The 21,377-nt window shown below is 33.8% G+C and overlaps 1 protein-coding gene across 9 annotated transcripts in view; it reads left to right on the forward strand.

Moving 5' to 3' along the window:
- Bcas3 (BCAS3 microtubule associated cell migration factor) overlaps nucleotides 1-21,377 on the forward strand; it is a 575,514-nt gene that overhangs the window by 239,340 nt on the left and 314,797 nt on the right. For all 9 annotated transcript variants that reach the window (XR_011705010.1, XR_011705011.1, XM_071603381.1 and 6 more), the window contains exon 16: nucleotides 14,152-14,302. Coding sequence is in view for 7 of the 9 variants with exons in the window: in XM_071603381.1 (XP_071459482.1) it covers nucleotides 14,152-14,302 (151 nt within the window). In the remaining 2 variants the exon portion in view is untranslated. The remainder of the gene's footprint in view (nucleotides 1-14,151; nucleotides 14,303-21,377) is intronic.

Below are 21,377 nucleotides of genomic sequence, written 5' to 3' on the forward strand. Positions count from 1 at the left end.
TTGCTTTTTCCAGTGAGGAGGCTACCTAACTAAGAATTCTGGTCTGCTTCTATTGAAATAGAAATCTTTCTATGGAAACCAGGAGGTAGAATTTTTAGATGCTTGAGTAAAAACTAAAAACTATTTATCAATAACTCTTTCTGAAGAAGGGGATAAATGTTTATTTCTTTTTATACTTATCAAAAGGAATATCTGGATTATTTTTACATTATTTGGTTTTGAAAAAAATTAAAGGGAAGAGAGTCGGTAGGCTTCTTAGAATATGTAATAACCAGTGTCTTAATGATAAACCCAAATGAACAGATTAAGAAATTATCAGACCTGAGTGTAGCAGGCATGAGTATAGTCTTGAGGTGTAAAAACTGAGCAGAATTACTGTTGATATTTATAATCTACAAAATGGCAAAAAGACTAGGGTCAGTGCCATACTAGGGTTATATATAATGAGAAATAAAATCTATGATAGTTCTTACCATAATTGGGTAAATGGCATTCTGAATTTGGAAGAGGATGAGAAAAGGAAAAGGATTTAAGGTTCATTGGAAGAGTTACTCACATTGGTTGATGTATTTTTTCAGGTGAGAATATTGAAGCTAGAATGAGGCACCAGAGAATTTCAGAACAGATAGAGGAATTAATGTGGGCATTGTTATTGGTAGCTTCAGAAGAAATATCCCTTTCAGCATAAGGAAACATCCTTGTTAGGGAATGCTTAGTAAGTGTTCAATAATATTTCACTCTGGCAGAGTAGACTAGATTGAAATGTGTCCACATTTGATAAAATTATGAATGAAGAAATATAAGGTGACAGTATTGAAAATGAATATAGTTTTCTGGCAGTGATCTAGCTGATTAAGAAACAGTATTTCAGGATTGGGGCTGTAGCTCAGTGGCAGAGCGCTTGCCTAGCACATGTGAGGCACTGGATTCAAGCCTTAGCACCACATAAAAATGAAACGAATAAAATAAAGGCACGCTGTCCGTATAAAGAGTATTTCTGTTAGAGGAGTCATTATTTCTTCCATGTAGTTTGCCCAAGGATAGCCATGGTATCACACCTCTTTGTGGTTCTTACGCTCAAGGATTTTTTTATAAAATGAGTCTTATAATAAAATTTATATAGGTAAATTCGGGGATATGGTTTTGGAAAAATAATTAGAAGACCAGGACTTGAACTACTTATTAGTGTTCGGGTGATATGCTAAGTTTAAATTTTTGCGTGTGAATAATTCTTTTTTACAAACTGTTGATAATTTAGGCAGCAAAATTGAGTGTTGGTTTCCAGTTTTCTTCTTGAACAAAATAGTAGCCAGATTTTGATGGAAATATATTTAAATGTTCTGAAGCTAGAAATAAAATGTATGTGAGTATAATAAAAGGGTTTATCTTCCCTCTTGTCAAAACTGCTGATTTGGCCCTTTTGCACTATACTCCCATCTTTGTATGGCTGTTAAAATCTGTTGCTCTTTCCCATCTAAAGGAAATGCATCTTTGACACTTCTCATGACCTGAGTCATGATGCTGAAATAGATCCAGAAAATATTCTCAACAGTCATGGGTAATAAGGTTTCCGCTGGGGGGTGGGGGATGGGGGTGCGCAGGAAGGAAGAACTGGAAGAATTGGAGGTTGTGGGGAGAAGAGAATCCTTGCTGTGTTGGTTTATATCTTTTTAATTATTAGGAAAATTATTTACATTTTACTGTTATACTTATTATTCAACAGAAAACACATTGATTTTAATATTTAATTCTTCCTCAAGTATGTATTTAATGTAATTGAAAAAGACAATTGCAAATGTTAAAATTATTTTTGAAGTTCTTCATGTCTTAAGAAAATGCTCCTCATATATTGTAATTAATTCAGTATTTCATCTTATTATATGTTTGTTTTTATTCCTGAACCAACTCTCAATACTTCTATGTCTTACATGTTCTCCAGTTTAAGTAATAAAGACATATTTCTTGAATTAAGTAGACAAAATTTATATTTTTTTCCTTGAACAATGAAGTGCTCTGTTTGCTTTGTTGATAAGCCACAGAATTAATTGTGTGATAAGAAAGGGAGAATTGGGTTATACTATGGTTAAGAAATAATTTTAATGATGACTTGTACTTTGGGACACTTAATTTTATCCCAAATTTGGTTTAAGGGTATTTGATTTTGGGTTTGTAATTCTGGGGGTCTTTTACTAGGGTTAAAATTCTTCATTCTGAACACTGAGTTTTAGAACTATATTTGAGTTTGATTTAGAAAAGTGGGAAATTTGAAGGTGCTCTGATATGATAGATTTATGAATAATTCAAATCTCAAGAAAAAAAGCTCCAGCTCTTTTTCTCATTTTTTGTATGTGTATGCAGAAGTTACTTCTCTAGTTCACATAGACTGCTTTTATTGTCTGTAGTCTATTTACCATTTAGAGAATTTTCCCCTTTTGTCAAACTATAATCTGATATTTAGAGATAAAAATTTCGGAAACTTCTTCAATACTAATAATGCCAGCTGGCAGTATATTTCCCTCATCCCAGAATCTTGGAGTGCTCTAATGATGAGTTAAAGTAACGAACTTCCCACTTTTATGGAGGAGGTTTTATTCATTCAGCGTATAAATTGGGTTAACTGTGTGAGATTAAGTTGTATGATATTTTTAAAGTACATTTTTTTTTGTATTTCAGTAGCATTCTTGATAGCCATTTCTTTTATTTTCCCCTGTTTGTAACATTGTCCATAATTCCTGATCTCTTCTCTTTTTCTAGACTTATTGTTTTCCACCTATGTTTTTTAGACTCCTTATTCCAGCTCACTTTACTTCCTTGTTTGAATAGTATAAACTATACTTGCTCTACTTGTAATTTTAGCACATTATTTCTTTATGACTTTTTTTTTAAAGATTTTTAGTTGTAGATGGACACAATACTTTTATTTTGTTTATTTAGTTTTATGTGGTGCTGGGGAATGAATCAAGGGCCTCACACATGCTAGGCAAGCACTCTACCACTGAGGTACAACCCCAGCCCCTTATTTATGACTTTTTTATGTATCGAATTTCTGAATCCATTGAGTATATTTTAGCTTTAAGGAAAGAAATATACTTAAATTTACATGTTATGGTAGCCAGCACATTAAGAGTAATAATGAACAGGTGAGAATTCAGATAGAAGAGGAAAATCTCCTAGCAAATTATTCATTGAATTATCATACATAAATATACATGCAAGTATATAAATAGCTATTTCATTGTTAGTACAATATCAATTCTTCAAAGTAGTTTTATTTCTATTGATACTTATTTATTAAGTACTAGTGCAAAGTGTCATGTATGCCCCTTTCTATGTAGTAGCAAGAAGTAATGACAGTATCATTAAGAACCTCAGTCATCTGGGTACTGTGGTACATGCCTGTAATCTCAGCTACTGAGGAGGCTGAAGCAGGATTATCACAAGTTTGAGGCCAGCCTCAACAACTTAGTGAGGTCCAACCAACATAGCAAGACCCTGTCTTAGAAAATAAAAATAAAAAAGGCTGAAGATGTAAATCAGTGGTAAAGCACCTCTAGGTTCAATCTCCAGTGCTCCCTAGCTCCCTCCTAAAAAAAGGACCTCCATTATAACCTTGAAAAATAATATGGAGTTTTGTTTTTAATGTATTTTGTGCTTGATTTGTCTTCTTACCTTCCTAGTCTTTCCACTAGTACCTATGGTAGTATCTATGATGATGTGAGCTGTTTACTTGAAAAAAGCAACAAGTGTTTTTGCTTGAAATGCATAAACATTTGCAGTATTTTTTCTTTACTATCTATTGCCTTAAAAAAAAAAGTTGTAGCAAGAATAAACCAAGTAAGAATTGTCCTTGAACATTTTTTCTTTAATTACGTCTCAACTATGTGTCGTGTTAATAGTCTTTTAAAATATGTGTATCTGTATACGTATGTGTGTGTGTGTGTGTGTGTGTGTATAAAATTTATTTTCTTTTAATTGTGTGTTCTATTCCCCTTGACTCCTGTGAACAAGCATTGCTTCCGCCCAGCTTGGTATGTGGGTCAGAAGGCACTGTTTCTCACCAGGGCGCTGCTGTTTCCTTTTCCTACTTGAGTAGATTACAGATTATACTGGAACATGCCTGAGAAAAGGTCAAAAAGGAGGGTGAAAGTCCTAGAACTGCAGCTGGGAAGCTTGTCATTCTCATCTAGGAAAGGGGAAGAGAGAGAGGCTCCCATCTCAATCCAAAGTAGCCCACATACAGAAAATTCCCATTTGAAAAGGATACTTCTTATATATTCTGAACGGATTTTATTTGATTTTCATTAAATAATTATTGAGTATAAGGTTGGAAGAGCTTGAATGTCAAATTAGATGGCAAGTAAGAAGTAAGCAATGTTTTTAAAATTTCAGATCCTAAATTTGCAGTGATTGCTGCAGAACAAGCTACCATTGGGCTCTTTTTGACAGCATCAAAATTCAAAGCTCTTCAACTCCAGAATTAACTTAAACTCCTTGGTAAATTTTAGATTTTTATCCCTGTCAGTTCCACAACAGTATATTAAAAACAGACCAATAGTTTTGGCCTTCTGTGGAATGCTAAAATGCACACAAAAGACTCATAGAATTGATTACCCAGTTTTTCTTTTGGTAAGATAAGATGGTATGGAATAGAGCATCTATATGACGTTTCAGAGTAAGGAAATTGAAAAGGGGACAAAGGTAAAGGAAATAGTTGGAAATTGGGCTGTTGCTGTAGATCTGTCTTCTTTGGAGTGCCTGGGGTCTGCATTAACATTGATTGTTTTAGTGTACCTCATTAATCCGATTTCAAAATGCAAGAATTCAGAATAGCAAACCAGGGACACTGACTTGGGAATCTTATATTCTTATACAGTGAATCTTTTGGATGTGTGAGGCAATGAGATAAAAATTTGACTCAGTTGAAAGGAGTAAAGTATGAGTATATACTTTAAGAGGATTTCTATTGTAAATCTTCCAGAAAAGTACCTGAAGTGAATAAGGCCTGCATCTGTGATCAGAATGGAAAAAGTCAGATGATCAGATGAGTTCAGATCTCCTTCTAACAGAACTGTCCTATGAGGCACTGTTTATGCTGTCTCCTTTCCTTTTGCTCTTTTGTAAATGAATCTGTAACATTTTTGTACTTATTTGTCCCCAAATCCCTAATGACAACAAAAGCACAATGTTCCTTTGCTCTACAAATGCTTCATTTAGTTTACCTTTTTCCATTGTAGTGCTTAGTTTCTCATACATTCTATTCTTAAAGAATCTTCCTTTGACCCCCATTGGCGACAACCTATAGCTTGTGATTCTAGAAACTTATGACAAAAGGTCTCATTGACATCCTCCTCCTCCTCCTCCTCTTCTTTCTTTTTCTTTTCTTTTCAGTCCTGGAGATTGAACCTAGGGGCACTTACCCACAGAGCCACATTCATAGCCCTTTTTATTTTTAAAACAGGATCTTGCAAAAATTTGTCAAGGCTGGACTCAAACTTGCAGTCCTCCTGTCACATCCTCTTGAGTTGCTGGTATTGCAGCTGTGCACCAATGTGCCTGGCTGATGTGATACTCTTTTAATGTGTTTTCTATGACTATTATCCTTTAATTGCTTAGTATTATTTTAGGTGATTTTATTCCCACTGGTTCATAATCTAATGGGATAACAAAAAAAAATTAGGTTGAGAGGAGGCTTATTTATTATTCTTTCTTATTTTAACTCTTTTTATTTGCCCTGGAGATAAGATGCATGCATACTTACATGCACAACACACTTATATTAACTTTACTATTTAGTATAATGTGAAATGTTCAACATTTTCAGGGTCTTGCTTGCTTTAGAAAGTTCTTGCAGTTGGCAGTTTGCCACATTCACATGTTCTCACATCACTGCATTCAGAAGCTAAGAATACCAACCTGGCAGCTTCTGCACGGAGGATAAAGATAAAACAGAAAGGAGTCTAGCTTTCCAGCCACATTACCTGGGAGTTACTGCTGATGTCTTTTCCACAAATGTCCAAGTTTGTCAAAGCCCAGTAAATCTTGGAAAGTTTATTTTCCTTGTAGCATCTGTGTTTTATAATGGGTCTTTTAATTTGTTTTTACTTTGTCTGCAGGGATTTCTTTTGTCCGGAGTTTTCAGACTCTTGTCTTTTTTTTTTTTTTTTTTCCTGTGGAAGTGAGTCCGTTAATGATGACTGGTTTGGGAATATGCCTCTCTGCAAACCTGACCTGACAAGCTCTTTCACCAGTGCAGCAACAAAGGCCATTGTTATTTTCTGTTCACTTCTTTCCTCTGTGTTTTTATAGTATAAAACGTCTGGGAAAGCCTAAGTTGCGACAATGCATAAATAAGGTGCCACTTTGAAGTTAACCAAACTTTTAGTAAACGAATCAAACCATGTCGATCTCCCATATGCAGACTGTAGTACTGTGTGTCTATATGGAGACTGAGAGGACCCTTTCCACAAAGTACAGTGTACCTGCGGGCATTCTTAATCCAAAGGGCAGTGGAGAAAAGAGGTCTATGAGGTTGTCATCTTAATTCCTTCTTTGAAAATGCAAATTTGTTCACCATACACACAGAAGTCAGTGGTTAAACTCCAAAGTGAACTGTTCTGGCTTAGTGCTTTGTATTATAACTTTAAAAAACAATTACAACAGTAATCATACTACTGAAAACAGAACAAAATATCATGGCTTTAAACATCAGGGGATGTTTGTTAAATTCTGATTTTAAAATGATTTTCTATTCTCAAGTAGAATTCCTGCTTCAGTTTACTGAGAAACCATTTTATTGGAACTTGGGATTTTTCCCTGGAGAAGCCCATCTATCATAGATACTGGTAACCCTCTAAAGGATCAAAGCTCTAGTGGATTTGGATAAAGACCCAAAAGCCTGAAGGCTTATGCAAGTTTATCTATATAGACTAAGCCCAAAAAACTGGGATGAGAGTCTTAGAAGAGCTTATTTTCTCATGAGATTTTTGGGACTTCCTCTGTCTGGTTGTGCCAGAAATACTGTGAGAATATCCATTCTCATGGCATTTGTCACTTACAGGTCTTGTCCCAGCTGGAATTTGAAAGTATAATGGTGTGTGAAATATTTTTTGTATCTTAAGGCTTCATGAAGCCCACTAGTAAGACCAAAATTAAACAACCCCTGCTCTTCCCATTGTGCTCATATGGTAATAGCAAATAAAAGTATGGGAAGGAGTATTAGTAAAGATGACACTTTTATGTAGTGGCTCTCTTCATGGTTGTCAGAAAAAATTCACTTTATTATTACTATCATATATATTCTTGAGAGGTCACACAAAGAAAAAGAGCAGGGCAAGTTTTAATCCAAATCCAAGGCAGACATTATGGGTTTCTTTTTCCCGAACCTCATTATATTACGAAGTTTGAGGTTTAATGAAACTTCCTGACATGGAAATGTTAGACTTGATTTAACCACAGAGAAGTTTCTAAATGTCTGGGATGCTTTTTGTTGTTGTTGTTGCTGCTGTTTCAAGTTCTGGGATTAAACCCGGGGCCTGGTGCATGCTAGGCAAGTACTGTACAATTGAGCTACATTTGCAGCCCTAAATATCTCTTCTTGAATTTTCTGAGTTGAGGCTCCTTGGCCTCTTCAACATGAGACTAGGCGGGGTCATGAAAGCCATGGTCTCCAGTCATTTGACTATCTTATGAAGTACTTTGTGTCCCCTCCAGAATTATTTTTTCTATAGATCATAGTGCTGTATTTTCCTCTACCTCTTGGGTATGGGAAAAATATATTTCTTTCATTCACTTAATAATCATTTATTGAATGGATGGTCATTAAATGTCAGCTATTGAGATTTCCTGGCTAAGTTGGCTTTCTCATTTTATTAACTCCTGATGTTATTTGTTATTCATCTCTCTTTATTCTTTATTTTCTTTTAGAAGAACAAAATAAGTATAGGTTCATTTCTCTGTGCTCATATTTTATATATTTTATCTCCCTTTGTAAGTTTTCCTCCAAAAACACTGGAAAAATGATTCCTTTCTCTTCATTCCTCAAACATTTTCCAGATATCTTTATTAGTATGTTTTTCTCTAATTTTTCATTTTTTTCTAATGCTTTTCTGTACCACTATGTTAAGCCTCTAAAACTGTGTAGTAGAAAAGTGAATGTTGAATGAAACCTTTACTCTGTATTGTCTCATCTTGTTCCTATCTTATCTCAAGTCTCAATCTTTAAATCTTTGTTTTACATTGATTACCTTTATCATTTCCTATTCAAGGTCCCTTTCCTTATCTATCACATTTGACTTTTCTTTCTATTGAAACTACCCTGTTGGAGGCTATCAAAGTTAGTAGCTTTTCCCCTTGGTTTGCCACATTAAACCTACTCTTTATTGACCATTTCATTAACATACTTATTTCTTTTTTAACAAAATGCAAATTTATTTTTATTGCTATATTTTTATTTTAATTTGTTCTTTTTTTGTTGTACATGATAGTAAAATCTATTTTGATATAATTATACAAGCATGGAATATATCTTATTCTAATTAGGATCCCATTCTTGTGGATGTACATACACCATGTTGAAATTCACTGTGGTGTATTCATATACATTCATAGGAAAGTTATGTGAGAACATTCCACTGTTACTCCTATTTCTATCTGCCTCCCTTCCCTTCATTCAGTCAAATCCACTGAACTTCTGTACCCTTCCCTCTGCTTGTTGTGGGTTAGCTTCCACATATCAGAGTGTGTGTGATGAAAACATTCCATCTCCTTTCTTCCAATAGGAATATGAAGTAATATGCCAGAACTTATTAAACTATAAACCAGTTCTATTAAACTATAATTATAACTATAGTTTAGCACTCATTGACCATACTTTCCCCATTCCTCCCACCCCAGCTCAACCTCTGGTAACTACCATTCTACTCTGAATTTCTGTGTGATCAACTTTTTTTTAAATCCCGAGTATGACTGAGATCTTTCAGTACTTATATTTCTGTGCCTAGCTTATTTCACAATTACATAATGACCTGCACTTCCATCCATGTTATCATAAATTGCAAGATTATATTATTTTTATGACTGAATAGTATTCCATTATACATATTTACCACATTTTCTTTATCTGCTCATTAACCAATGGACACTTAGGTTATTTCCATTTCTGGCCATTGTGAATAATACTGCAATACACATAGTAGCACAAATGTCTCTTTGACATGCTGATTTCATTTCCTTTGGATATTTGCCCAGTAGTGGGATTGCTGGATCATATGTAGTAGTATTAATTTTTTGAGGACCCTTCATACTGTTTCCACAGTGAATGTACTAATATTTTCCCACCAACAGTGTGCAAGCATTCCTTTTCTCCATATCCTCGCCAGCAGTGTAATGCTTTTTGCTGTTTTTTTTCCCCCTCTCAAGATACTTTTGGCTATTTGTTGTAGTTGTTCCCTACAAATACTAGGATTTTATCTTCTGTTTCTGTGCCACTCATATTTTAGTAGGTATTTGCATTGAATGTATAGATCAATTTGAGTAGTATGGATGTTATAACAATATTCCAATCTCTGAGCATAGGATGTCTTTCCTGTGTGTGTGTGTGTGTGTGTATTCTCTTTGATTTCTTTTACAAATGTAATATTATTTTCATTATAGAGAAAATTTGCCTCTTCAGTTAAAATTTTCTTGGGTACTTTATTTTATATCTTCTTATAGCTATCATAAATAGGATTGATTTCCTGATTTCTAGTTTAGATAGTTCACTATTAAAATACTGTTTTTTTTTGTAAATTTATTTGTTCATTAAAGCTATGTTTATAAATTACTTGCCAAATCCCATAGTATATAAGACAGACACTATTTCTATAAACATAAGCATGAACATAACTCTATACACTTATTTTATGCTCTCAGATGTATTGGATTTCAGACAGACTACCTCATGAATACAGATGACAAGAGCAGAAGGCTACAAATAGTTGGGTGTTGCTAGAGAATATAGTACAAGGCTGAGAAGAATAGATATCAAGTACCTTGTATGCTTTCTGAGGTTGTTTTTTTGTGCCCTAGAGACAGTGAATTCTTTTTAATTATGGCTACCTAAACCATGACATTTGGAATTTTTCAGTGAATCAGTTCATTTTTCTGTACCACTGAACTTATTTGTTTATTTGTTTGTTTTTATTGCTGTTCTAGAGGTTGAACTCAGAGTCTCACACATGCTAAACAAGGGCTGTACCTCTGGGCTACAGCCCCAGCCCTACTGATCTTATCTATAAAGGTCATTGATCTCACTGAACATGATGGAGTGGCACATGCCTGTAATTCCAGATACTCAGAGGCTGAGGCATGAGGACCACAAGTTTGAGGCTGGCCTCAACAACTTATCAAGGCCCTAAGCAACTTAGTGACCCCGTTTCAAAATTTTAAAAAAGGGGCTAGGAATGTGGCTCAGTGGTTAAGAGCCTCTGGGTTCAATCCCCAGTACAACCCTCCCCCCAACACCCTGCAGAAAAAGTTCAGTGACCTTAATTATCCATACTCTTCCCTTGCTGAAAAAACTTAGCTTTTACTCTTCTGTCTCAGTTGAAAGGTTCTCCTAAAACTGAAATAATTTTCTTTCTATTGCTTTTTACTGTGTATTTGCAACTCTCATTAACAATGCCTCATGTCCACTCACATGGTGCCATCCCTTTTTACTGCTTTCCCTCATTTTATCCTTCATGTATTCCTTATGTCCTACTCTTAACTAGGTCATGTCTCATATGTTCCATGAACCTGTTTCCAAATAATTGTTCTTATATGTAGTTATTTTTAGTCCTAAACAATTAGCCCTTAATCATTCCTGTTTCATACATATTATACTGTAAGCTTCATGATAAAGAGAATACAGCATGTTATTGTAGGCTGAGGCACTCAACAAATATTTGTTTACCAGCTAAGAAATGTGTTTGGTATGCACAGTTCTTGAATTTTAATTAGTTTATGATATGTTTAATGTTGGAGTATCATGTCAGTTCCCAATTAATATTAGCATAATCATTTAATGAGGAAGTCATACAACTATTTTTATCTACATTGTTCTTGAGAGTGTGATAATAAGTTACTTTCTAAATATAGTTTTTTTTCTTATTCCTCCACAAATATAAAATATTTTAATGGACTACCCCATTTATCTTTTCTACAATGTTCAGTGTTGTGTGAGTGTAATGTTGTTGTCTAATTCACTAAAAAGCCTAAAACATCTTGTGCACCTTATAAATGCCATTTTTGTCCCCATAATACATAAAAATCACTTTTATTACCTTTAATGTGTAATCTTAATTTGAAATTGTTGTAGATTTCTTATCATTCTCTTTATTTGCAAAAGAGACATTTCTTCAAGTTTAAATTGTGTGTGTGTGTGTGTGTGTATATATATATATATATATATATATATATATATATACACACACACATACATACAGATACGTGCCCAAGGAAGAAGTAGCTTTTGGTTAAGTCATAATCCTAATTCTAAAGGCACTCTCATCTTGTAATGAGTTGTAAAAATTTGACTCTTATCTTTTCAGACTTTCTGAAGATACCATCAGATACTGTTTGGTAGTTCTGTCTCTATCTGAATCATGATATTTTGAAAGTGAATGTCTTTTATAAACAGTGTATCATTATAAATGCTGCCAATAAATTTTTTTTGCATTAATTCAAATTAGTAAGAATTTTCTGTGCTTACTCTGCATATTTTTAAAAAAATATTGTATTTACTGCTAACAATATAATTGAGGTTAATTTTTATCAAAAGTCAAGAAATTAAATTAGGTCAGTAAGATGGTTTTTGTCTGAAAGTATTATTGTTTTAAAAACACTAGACTCATAACAAACTACAGGATTCATGGAAAACCTGGTATTGTTGAAAAAATAGACACATAGATCAATGGAATCCAAACATAGGCTCAAATGTATATGGTCAAGTGATTTTTGAAAAAGGTGGAAAGGCTATCAGTGGAGAAATAATTGTTTTAATGATGGTATAGAACAATAGGACATCTATATTCAAAAAAAGATGAATAATGAAACTCAGCTCTCACCATATATATAAAAATTAAATATAAATAAATGGCCATCTGTTCTTGCCCTCTCTATTTAAAATTATATTAGTAGTTCCAGCAATTAGGCAACAAAAGTCATCCATACTAAAAAAGTAGAAGTAAAATTATTTTCTTCAAAGATGCCCTTATCTTTTTTTGCTTGTTTTTGGTGCTGGGAATTGAACCCAGGGCCTTGTATATGCTAGGCAAGTGCTCTATCACTGAGCTACGACTCCATAATCTTTTATGTAGAAAAATCTTATAGAATTCTCAAGAAAATGTAGAATAAAGCAGTAGAATATAAGATCAGGGTACAAAAGTCACCTGTACTTCTTTACCCTTGCAGTAAACAATATGAAATGTGGGCTGGGAATATAGCTCAGTTGGTTGAGTGCTTGCCACACGTGCACAATGCTCTGGGTTCAATCCCCAGCATCACAACAAACACATAACAACAACATCAACAACAAAAAAAGTATGAAATGTGAAATTAAGGAAACAATTCCATTTATAAATTTCATTGAGAAATCTAAAACACAGTAGTAAATTAAAGAGATATAAGCCGGGTGAAGTGGTTAGTGCTTATCATCTGAGCTACTTGGTAGCTACTTGAGGAGCATTGCTTGAGTCAGGAGTTCAGAGCTACCCTGGGCAACAGAGACTTTGTCTCTTAAAAAATAAAAAAGAGGAAGAGGAAGAAGAAGAAGAAGAAGAAATGATAATATAATATGAGATTCATGACCTGAAAAGTACAGAATAATTTTGAAGGAAATTGTAGAATACATGAGCAAATGGGAAGGTGTCCCAAGTTCTTGGGTTACAAGACTTAATATTTTTAAGATTGCAATAGTCACTTCTTGGTGTGCTAAGGTGATCCATTCCAGAACTAAAGTGTTTACCAAACTCCGTGGTGCCCCAGTCCTATATATAAAATAGTATAATGTTGCATATAATCTTTGCATAGCTTCCAAAATACTGTAAATCATCATTAGGTTTCTAAGAAGACCTAATACAAAGTCAATGCTAGGTAAATAGTTATACGTTATTATTTAGGTAATAAGGATGAGAAAAAAAATGGCTCTAGATGTTTGGTATTGATGTAACCATTGTAGACCTAACTTCATAGTGCAGGAACAAGATCTATGCCTAACAGTACTCAAATAATACTGAAGAGAAACTGAGGATCTCTAAAATTGTGGGTAGCTACAGCAGAATATACCCACACATTACTTCATTTACATGGATTCAGAGTAACCCTCAGTGCCTGGCAAATTCAAATTATGCTTTGGGAACTTCTTAGAATTTTTTCCCCAAATATTTTGAACAGTGGTTGAATCCATGGATGTGGAACCTGTGGAAAAGAGAACTGACCATACTCCTGAAATTGATCTACAGATTAAATAGAAAACTCAAGTGGCCCCCATATTTTTTTCAGAAATTAATCAAGTATAGGAGAAAGCAGCAGATTTTGTTGAATTCAATGATCCATTGAAGATGGGCCACAAGCCAGAAGTGGTAGTGCATTCCTATAATCCTAGCAACTTGGTAGGCTGAAGCAGGAGAATCACTAGTTTGAGGCTAGCCTCAACAACTTAGGAAGACCCTTCATTAAAATAAAAAATTAAAAAATGCCGGAAACATAGCTCAGTGGTAGAGGGCCCCTAAGTTAAATCTCTGGCACCTCCCCATCCCCCCAAAAAGATGGGTCTCAAACTACTATGTCTTTCTTTATAAAGTAATTCAACCCCATACCCTATTACCAAAATCTCTGTAATTAAGTCTCATTTCTCACTAGAGTACTTTGAATTTTTCCCATCTATATAACGTTTTAAAAAGCATCTTTATTTCTATTTATGTGGTGCTGAGGATCAAACCCAGTGCCTTACACATGTGAGAAGAGCACTCCACCACTGAACCACATCCCCAGCCTCCATCTATATAACTTTAAATCTCCTGGAATCAATTCTACCTTTGATGCCTTTCTGAAAGGATTGATGGAGTCAATGAAAACCCTGTCAGAGGTAGGGAAGCTTCCATTGGTGATGCTTTTCTGTTTTTCTCTTTGTAGGAAAACTGAACAGCCAAGACTCTTACAATAACTTTACCAACAATAATCCTGGAAACCCCCGGCTCTCTCCTCTCCCCAGCTTGATGGTAGTGATGCCTCTTGCTCAAATCAAGCAGCCAATGACATTGGGGACCATCACCAAACGAACAGGGTAAGGCCTCAGGCTCAATGTTTTTTCACAGCTGTTTAATAGGGTTGAATGAATAAAAATAAAACATAACTTTTTCTTTGTGTGGTTTTGATTATGTTCTTCATTTCCAGCCCATATGAGCCTTAATGGCAGCAGATTAAGTACAAAGTATAGAATGTGCGCAAACATACTTGCACACATCCGTGTACATACACATCCACAGAAAAAGCAAGGCAGTGACAAGTTGTGAAAACTAGGATTGGCTAATAAAAAACAGGCCCACCACTCAGTCCTGTACTCGCTGCTTCATGGCATTGCCTGATAGCACAGTTTGATTTTCATGACTTTTACAGACATGATTGGCATGTAAAATGACTCCAAATTTTGACAGACATAAATAATGAGAGACAATCATGTTTCTAATGCATTTTGAATACCATCTGTACTGAGGTTTAATTTACATATAATAAGCCTTCATTTGTGTCAGGACAATGTGATGTTACAGGTAGTTTTCTAAAATTTGGACTTTTTTTCAAAACTGATTCTTGAACATCCTTAAAGACTTTTGATGACTCGCTCGATTTCTTTGTGCTTATTTTAACTATTTAAAAAAACTTTGTCCCTGTTAGGAATATATAATTATTGCTTCTTTGCACTTCTGGAAATAAACTATGAAGTCTATGATATCATTAGATATTATGTGATAACAGAAATTCATTTTGTTGTTTAAAAATATATTTGCTATAGTCAAATTACTTGTTTTTCTCAATGAGCAATCCTAAAATTTAACCTGATTTGAAATGGAATAAATTCTATATTAAAATTCTTTATTAAAACTGCCAGGAGAAACCCTGTCTGGATCTCAAATGGTCCTTAGGGTCTTCCCAATGAAAATAACAGATTAAATTATTTGTGTGGCAGGTCAATATCTTTTGATATTATTATGCTAGTGTTGTTGTTTATAGAAGTCACTTTCATGACAAGACGTACTCGAGGCTCTCAGGAATGGGTCCTTGGAACTTCCAGTATCACCAAGGACCCTCAACCTGGGTATAGTGATGTCTATATATTAAGTGATCCTATTGCTATATGGAGAAATAAAATTGAATTTGTGACTAATTAAGGGAAACAATAGGAAAAAGATAGAAAATGTATATCCCAAATCACATTTTATGGTACAGATCATTTGGCCTGTCTTTTAATTCAACTCTTTTTGTTCAATAGAAGTGTGATTTAAAATAGAATTTTGATTTTTCTTCTATTAATTTCTTGATTTTAAAACAAGTTAATAATAGTGGCATAAAGAGTGAATGGGTTATGTCCTTACATTTGCAATTAGTTTGTTTTTTCATTTTATGACATTGTGTTCCCTGGATATAGAACTAAACAAAAACAGGACTAAGTTTTAAAACAGGACTAAGTTTTTAAACAGAACTTTAAAGTTGTTTTTCATTTGCTGAAGTTAGTTTATAACTCTATCTTCTAGATTTACCTCAGCATTGTACAGTTCTTCAAATTTCTTACAAATTTTGTCTGTCTTTCCTGAATCCAAGTGAAAGCATCTTCAGACTTGTTCCTTGTAAATTAATTTTACATCCATAGTGAGGTGAACATAAGAACCTGGTTCAGAAGTTCCTGGTAGACATGAGAACATATTCTGGTGTTTTGTTTCTCATGTGTGTGTTTGTTGTTGTTTCTAACATAAGAACTAATGCTGCCTTATAATGCAAAGAATAAGCTGTCTTTAATAAGGCTTTCTAAAATTACTCTGAGACTATGACTAAAGTTTTATTGATAAAATAATATGATGTTAAAATTTAAAAATATTTGTGGGCAGAGTTGGGAAATAAGTCTACTCTTGCTTATATTTGAAATTTTCTAGAATACAAAGATAAAGTCTGTCACTCTTTTACTCTTTGTCTTTCTACCCTCTTTTCACTAAGATGGAGAGAACCTTTATCATCTGGTGTCCTGCTGTGCGGCCATAATTCATCAGCATAGATAAATTCTTTGTTTCTTTTTCTTTGTTAAAAACCTGCTCAGAATTCTCATATTTTTGGAGCATACCTAATGTGTTCCCTCATATCATGTATAAATTAATAATTATTAATGAAGCATTATTAATTTATTTTCTGTGTTTTGAAATTAACATAAAGTATACAATACTTGTAACATATTGTTGATTAGGCTTTGTATCTCTATTTTCAAGTCATTTGATTTCTGTTAAGTTTTAAGTTGTTTAGAAAGAAAATTCGTACCTGTCCCAAATGAGGACTTGACTTTAATTTTTCAGACTTAGTATATACTTACAGAAACATTGTAAGAATAGTAAAAAGATTTCTGTATATCCAAATTTCCCAGATCTTAAAGTTTTAAGGTCTTTTAGTATTCACATTCTCTCACTCTGCATAGACAAGGACACACGAGTTGCAGACTCAGCACCCCCTTATTCCTACATCCTCCATGCACAGTATCTGAAGGCAAGGATAATCTTTCACATAACCATGTTATAATTACCAAAATAAGAGATTTTACAATGAATTTTGTTAGTTGGGTTTTAAAAAATTCCATATTCTCTTGTCATGAATTCTCTAATTATGACAAACTTTAGAGTACCACAAATTACTCAACCTACTATTCTTTTTTCCTCTTCCTTTAGTACAGAGTACAGTGACTAATAAGTGTGCTGATGACAGTGATTGTAATTTGCATTTGACCAATGCTGGATCACAGGACTTAATACACTTATGAAAGTGTTTGCTGATTATAATCAGAAATTGCTATTGTGACTTTATCATTATTTTATTATACGTCACCTAAACCTTGGCTCATAGTTTTCAGATATAATTTTTGGTTTCATCATCTTAAAATTCAACATTTTTCTCATTAAAATACACATATTTTGCCTTATCAAAATTAAGATTTGATTTGTGTGAAAAAATATATTCTGTTTCCAATTTTGCCATATGCTGAGTTTTGAAGCAAATCCTAGATGATATTTTATCCTTTTTGATTTCATCCAATTAGAATTTAAGCATACTTTCTTAAACATTTATTTAAAACATTTAAAAAACTGACCAATTCTCAACACTGCAGTTAGCTAATTCGTGCTCATTTTTTCCACTACATTTTGTTTTATGTACTGAGACATTCAGTTTTCTTATTAAGGTGATGAGCAAATAAAGTTTTTAGTTTCCAGGTCTCCCTTCAGTTTGGAAATTTTGGTTTCATGGACCTCCTTTTCTAATTTTTTTTTTTTTAAATAAAAAGAAGCATTCATATGGATAATGTAGAAAAAGGATCCAGAATCCACCCATTACAGATGTGTAACTTCTGTCTACCTCTAATATGCCTAATAATATACCTTAAAAAATTATATACTTACTGAGGTTAGCTCAGCTTCCACTTGTCCTAGATATTTTGCATAAAGATGTAAAATAACAACAAAACATTATATTTTTATGGCAGAAATTTCCAAGGATTGCCTAGGATCCAATATTTAAATATCCAAATTGAGATAGAAGCCCCAACTTAAACCTTCAGGGGACAAAATGTGTGTTTACCATATTTAACATCTGCCCTCTTATTTTTACAAATACATATCCCTGTGCAGTGTCAAGGACCATCTGTCTCACTCCAAGACATTCATGAGGTCAGTAAAACTACAAATGGCAAAAGACAGATGTATTTACACCTTCTTGTTCAGTACCTCGAAGCAGCTCTTGGAGGAAAAAAGGCCTGTGTTGGCAACAGCTGCTACTGACCTCTGAGGATGTATGTGGATGAAGGCAAAGGAAGTGCTAGAAATTATTTGGCTTCAACAATCACCCATTCAAACAGAATCCATTTTCTGTTAGTCTAAGACTGGAGTATTGGAAAGTCCTGCTTTCCACACCATCATGTTTATATCATATAAAATCAAGAATTATTTAATTATTTAATCTCCTTGCTTATTTAAAGTAACATTAGCCAGGCACTGTGGCGCGCGATTGTAATCCCAGTGGTTTGGGAGGCTGAGGCAGGAGAAATGCAAGTTCAAAGCCAGCCTCAGCAATAGCAAGGCGCTAAGCAACTCAGTGGGACCCTGTCTCTAAATAAAATACAAAATAGGGTGGGGATGTGGCTCCATCGAGTGCCATTGAGTTTAATCCCTGGTACGAAAAATAAATAAATAGATAGATAAACACATAAATAAATAAAGTAACATTATATTAAGGGATTGTTCCAGTTCTTGGAAGTTAGGTTTTTGTGGTGGGAATTTATTATCAGTATTTCACAGATGTTTGGTTAAATTAATGAATCAAATTAGAATAATATTTTTAATATTGCTTTCTAAGTAATTACAGAACAAAAAATTTTTATCAGTATACGATTTTATCTGCTTTGAATCTTAAATTATTTAGGTATATACATTATTTTGTGGTAAAAGCAGAAAACAACAAATGTCAGAGATCAAACTAATTTCATGGGAATTAAAAAAATACAAAAATTAAGAATTAAAGTTATATCTTTGCTCTAAACTAGTAGAAAGTGGACATAACATAATTTATTCTCTCATAGTTTACTTTTTCTTAAATGAAAGTAGCTTCCTACTTTCTTCCTCTCTCTCCACTTTTTTATATTTATTATTTTCTCTGTAAGAAATTTGGGGTAGTCATTAGGAAACTTGGGCTTCATCCTATAGAAATAGAAAGGTAGTAAAAAAATAATTGTGAGTCTGAAGCTTTCTTTTTTCATGTTGGTTTAGCCACTGACTGTCTGTGTGTCCTAGGTCAGTTTCCTAATCTAAAAAAGTTATATATTTATATAGATTATAATTTTTTGGCCTTACCATGTGTGAGTTTCCATTCATTCTTCGATTTAATATACTCATTTCAAAGCCTCCCCACTGTTGAGCTGTCCTGAGTAGTGCTGAACATAAGCCCCAACACAGGGGTGTTTGCTTATGTTCAGAAATGGAAGCAATTAATAGCATTTATTTGAATATAACCAATTGATATTTGTAAAATAACTGTCATCAGAGCTTACTACGTGAGTTAGTGACATTGGCATACTTTGAAGAAGGTCCATTCCTTATTTATGTTAACTCGAGTCAACTTAGCTTATTTATTTAGTCAATTTGACCTGATCCCTGAATCTTATAGGCTAAGGTCTGAGAGTTAGGTAGGAAAGTTATGCAGAAAGACCTGTCAGATACAATTGCAATGGCAAATTCCCACTTCTTATCTCGGTCCTGTGGAACTATTAGTTCTTGATTACTCAGTTCTGAATGTTTCGTTCCAGATATAGAATAGTGGACAATATATTTTCATTAGACTATATATGCTTGTGTTTACATGTGTGATGTATTTAACATAGTTTGAGTTTTTATTTATTTATTTATTTTGTGTGTGTGTGTACAAAATAAGTAGAGTACTTAAACCATACCATAGTTTATTGCATCTTACTGTAAATCTGGGTACTTTTTAAAATGAAGTCTACTATTATACCATATTAAAAGTCAGCAAGCATAACATTCTACAGAAGTTTGACATTATTGAATTTGAACATTATCTCTATTTTTCTAATGAAAATCTTTTATATATTGAGTTTGTGATTTAAATTGGCATGTCGAATATGTCTCAAATTAGACAGTTGTCTGTTTCAGGTTCAGTTTGCTCTACAGAGCAGTAGATTGAGAGCCCCAGTGCCATAGATCTCTTTGCTTTGAAGCAATTAAAATTAAATTAATGAAAATTTTAAAAACATGAAAATGACATGGGGATAATTTGCTTTTATGCAGGTGGGAGGTGTGAATTCACTTCCGTTGCTACTTGAGAGAAGGCGCACACAGTGTGAAGGTAGTAGAGGTCCTAGAATTTGTTTTTAGAGTAATGTGACTTCGTTTTAGTGTTTTCCATGTAACACACTGTGAATTTTTCTCTGTTCAGTACATTTATTTATGGTCTCGTTCTGGGGTCTGCTTTGTGTTAGAACCTGCTGATAGAACATGATCAGTTAAAAATAGAATTAATACAGTATGTATATATAATTCATCTCTTAGACTCCAGATACTTTTTTTCACTCTGAAGATACTAAAGAGAATCATTATTAATAACCTTTTAGTGTTAAAGTCAGGTTTAGAGAGTTTGAGCATGTTCATTTCAAATCTGGTTATACTTTTTCCTTATATGAAAAAAAAAAAAAAAACTTGGCATTTGCCTTTTTTTTTTTTTTTTCCTGCTAGTAGAACCAAAGACTTGTGGTGTTATGTGGTGTTCAACAAAATGATTAAGAGTTTAATGACTTAAATAACATGAATCGTATGTTATAAAACATAATTCTTTCCTTTTCCTAAGAGACTCCCGGAGAATTCCTTGGAGAACTAGTGGCCAGGTCACTTCCAAGTGGTCAATAAATAATTCTGTAATAAATGTTGCTGGATTTTTAATCTCTTGACTAGATTTTCCTAAGGTTTTTCAATTGGAATTCAGTTCAAAGTGGTCATAATTATCACATAGTGAACAGGTTTTGTATGGCAGGATGTTTAGGCCTGCTAAAACTTGATTGGAAAGCACAAATTCTTCAAGTCCAAATATAGTAATTTGAGTTGCCTGTTGTAATGCACACGGTCTTTAATTCAACATGCACTTGCACTCTCATGCTTGGTTTTCTCCCTGCCCTCTTTCCACTCCAGTACAAAACTACAGCTGTGGGCCTCTGGAGGGAGGGGAGAGTCATAGGTGAAGACAGCTGAATCAGGGACTTATACTTTGTGACTTCATATTTTCATTCTTTTATTACTGAGGAAAGATTAAGTAGGCTCATTTCAAAAGAACAGCTGACACTTTCCTTACAAAGTCAGTAATTACGTCAGTTACTATATTTCTTTGGAGTTTGTAGATCTTCTTTCCCATGTATGTGGCAGAGGTCCAGTTGTGGGACCAGGCAAGAAGGGGGGTGAATATAGATTGAGTACATGCTGAGTCCATGTATTAAGCCAGGTTTTCACCTTGTCACCCCAGTCCTTGTCCTTTTTGTTGAGCTATATTAACCTAGTGGATTCCTATTTGATTGAAGTTGGATAAGTTTTAAACAAGTGGGTTTGTGACATTGT

The sequence above is a fragment of the Marmota flaviventris genome, chromosome 17, assembly GCF_047511675.1.
Source record: "Marmota flaviventris isolate mMarFla1 chromosome 17, mMarFla1.hap1, whole genome shotgun sequence".
NCBI classification, from domain to species: Eukaryota; Metazoa; Chordata; class Mammalia; order Rodentia; family Sciuridae; genus Marmota; species Marmota flaviventris.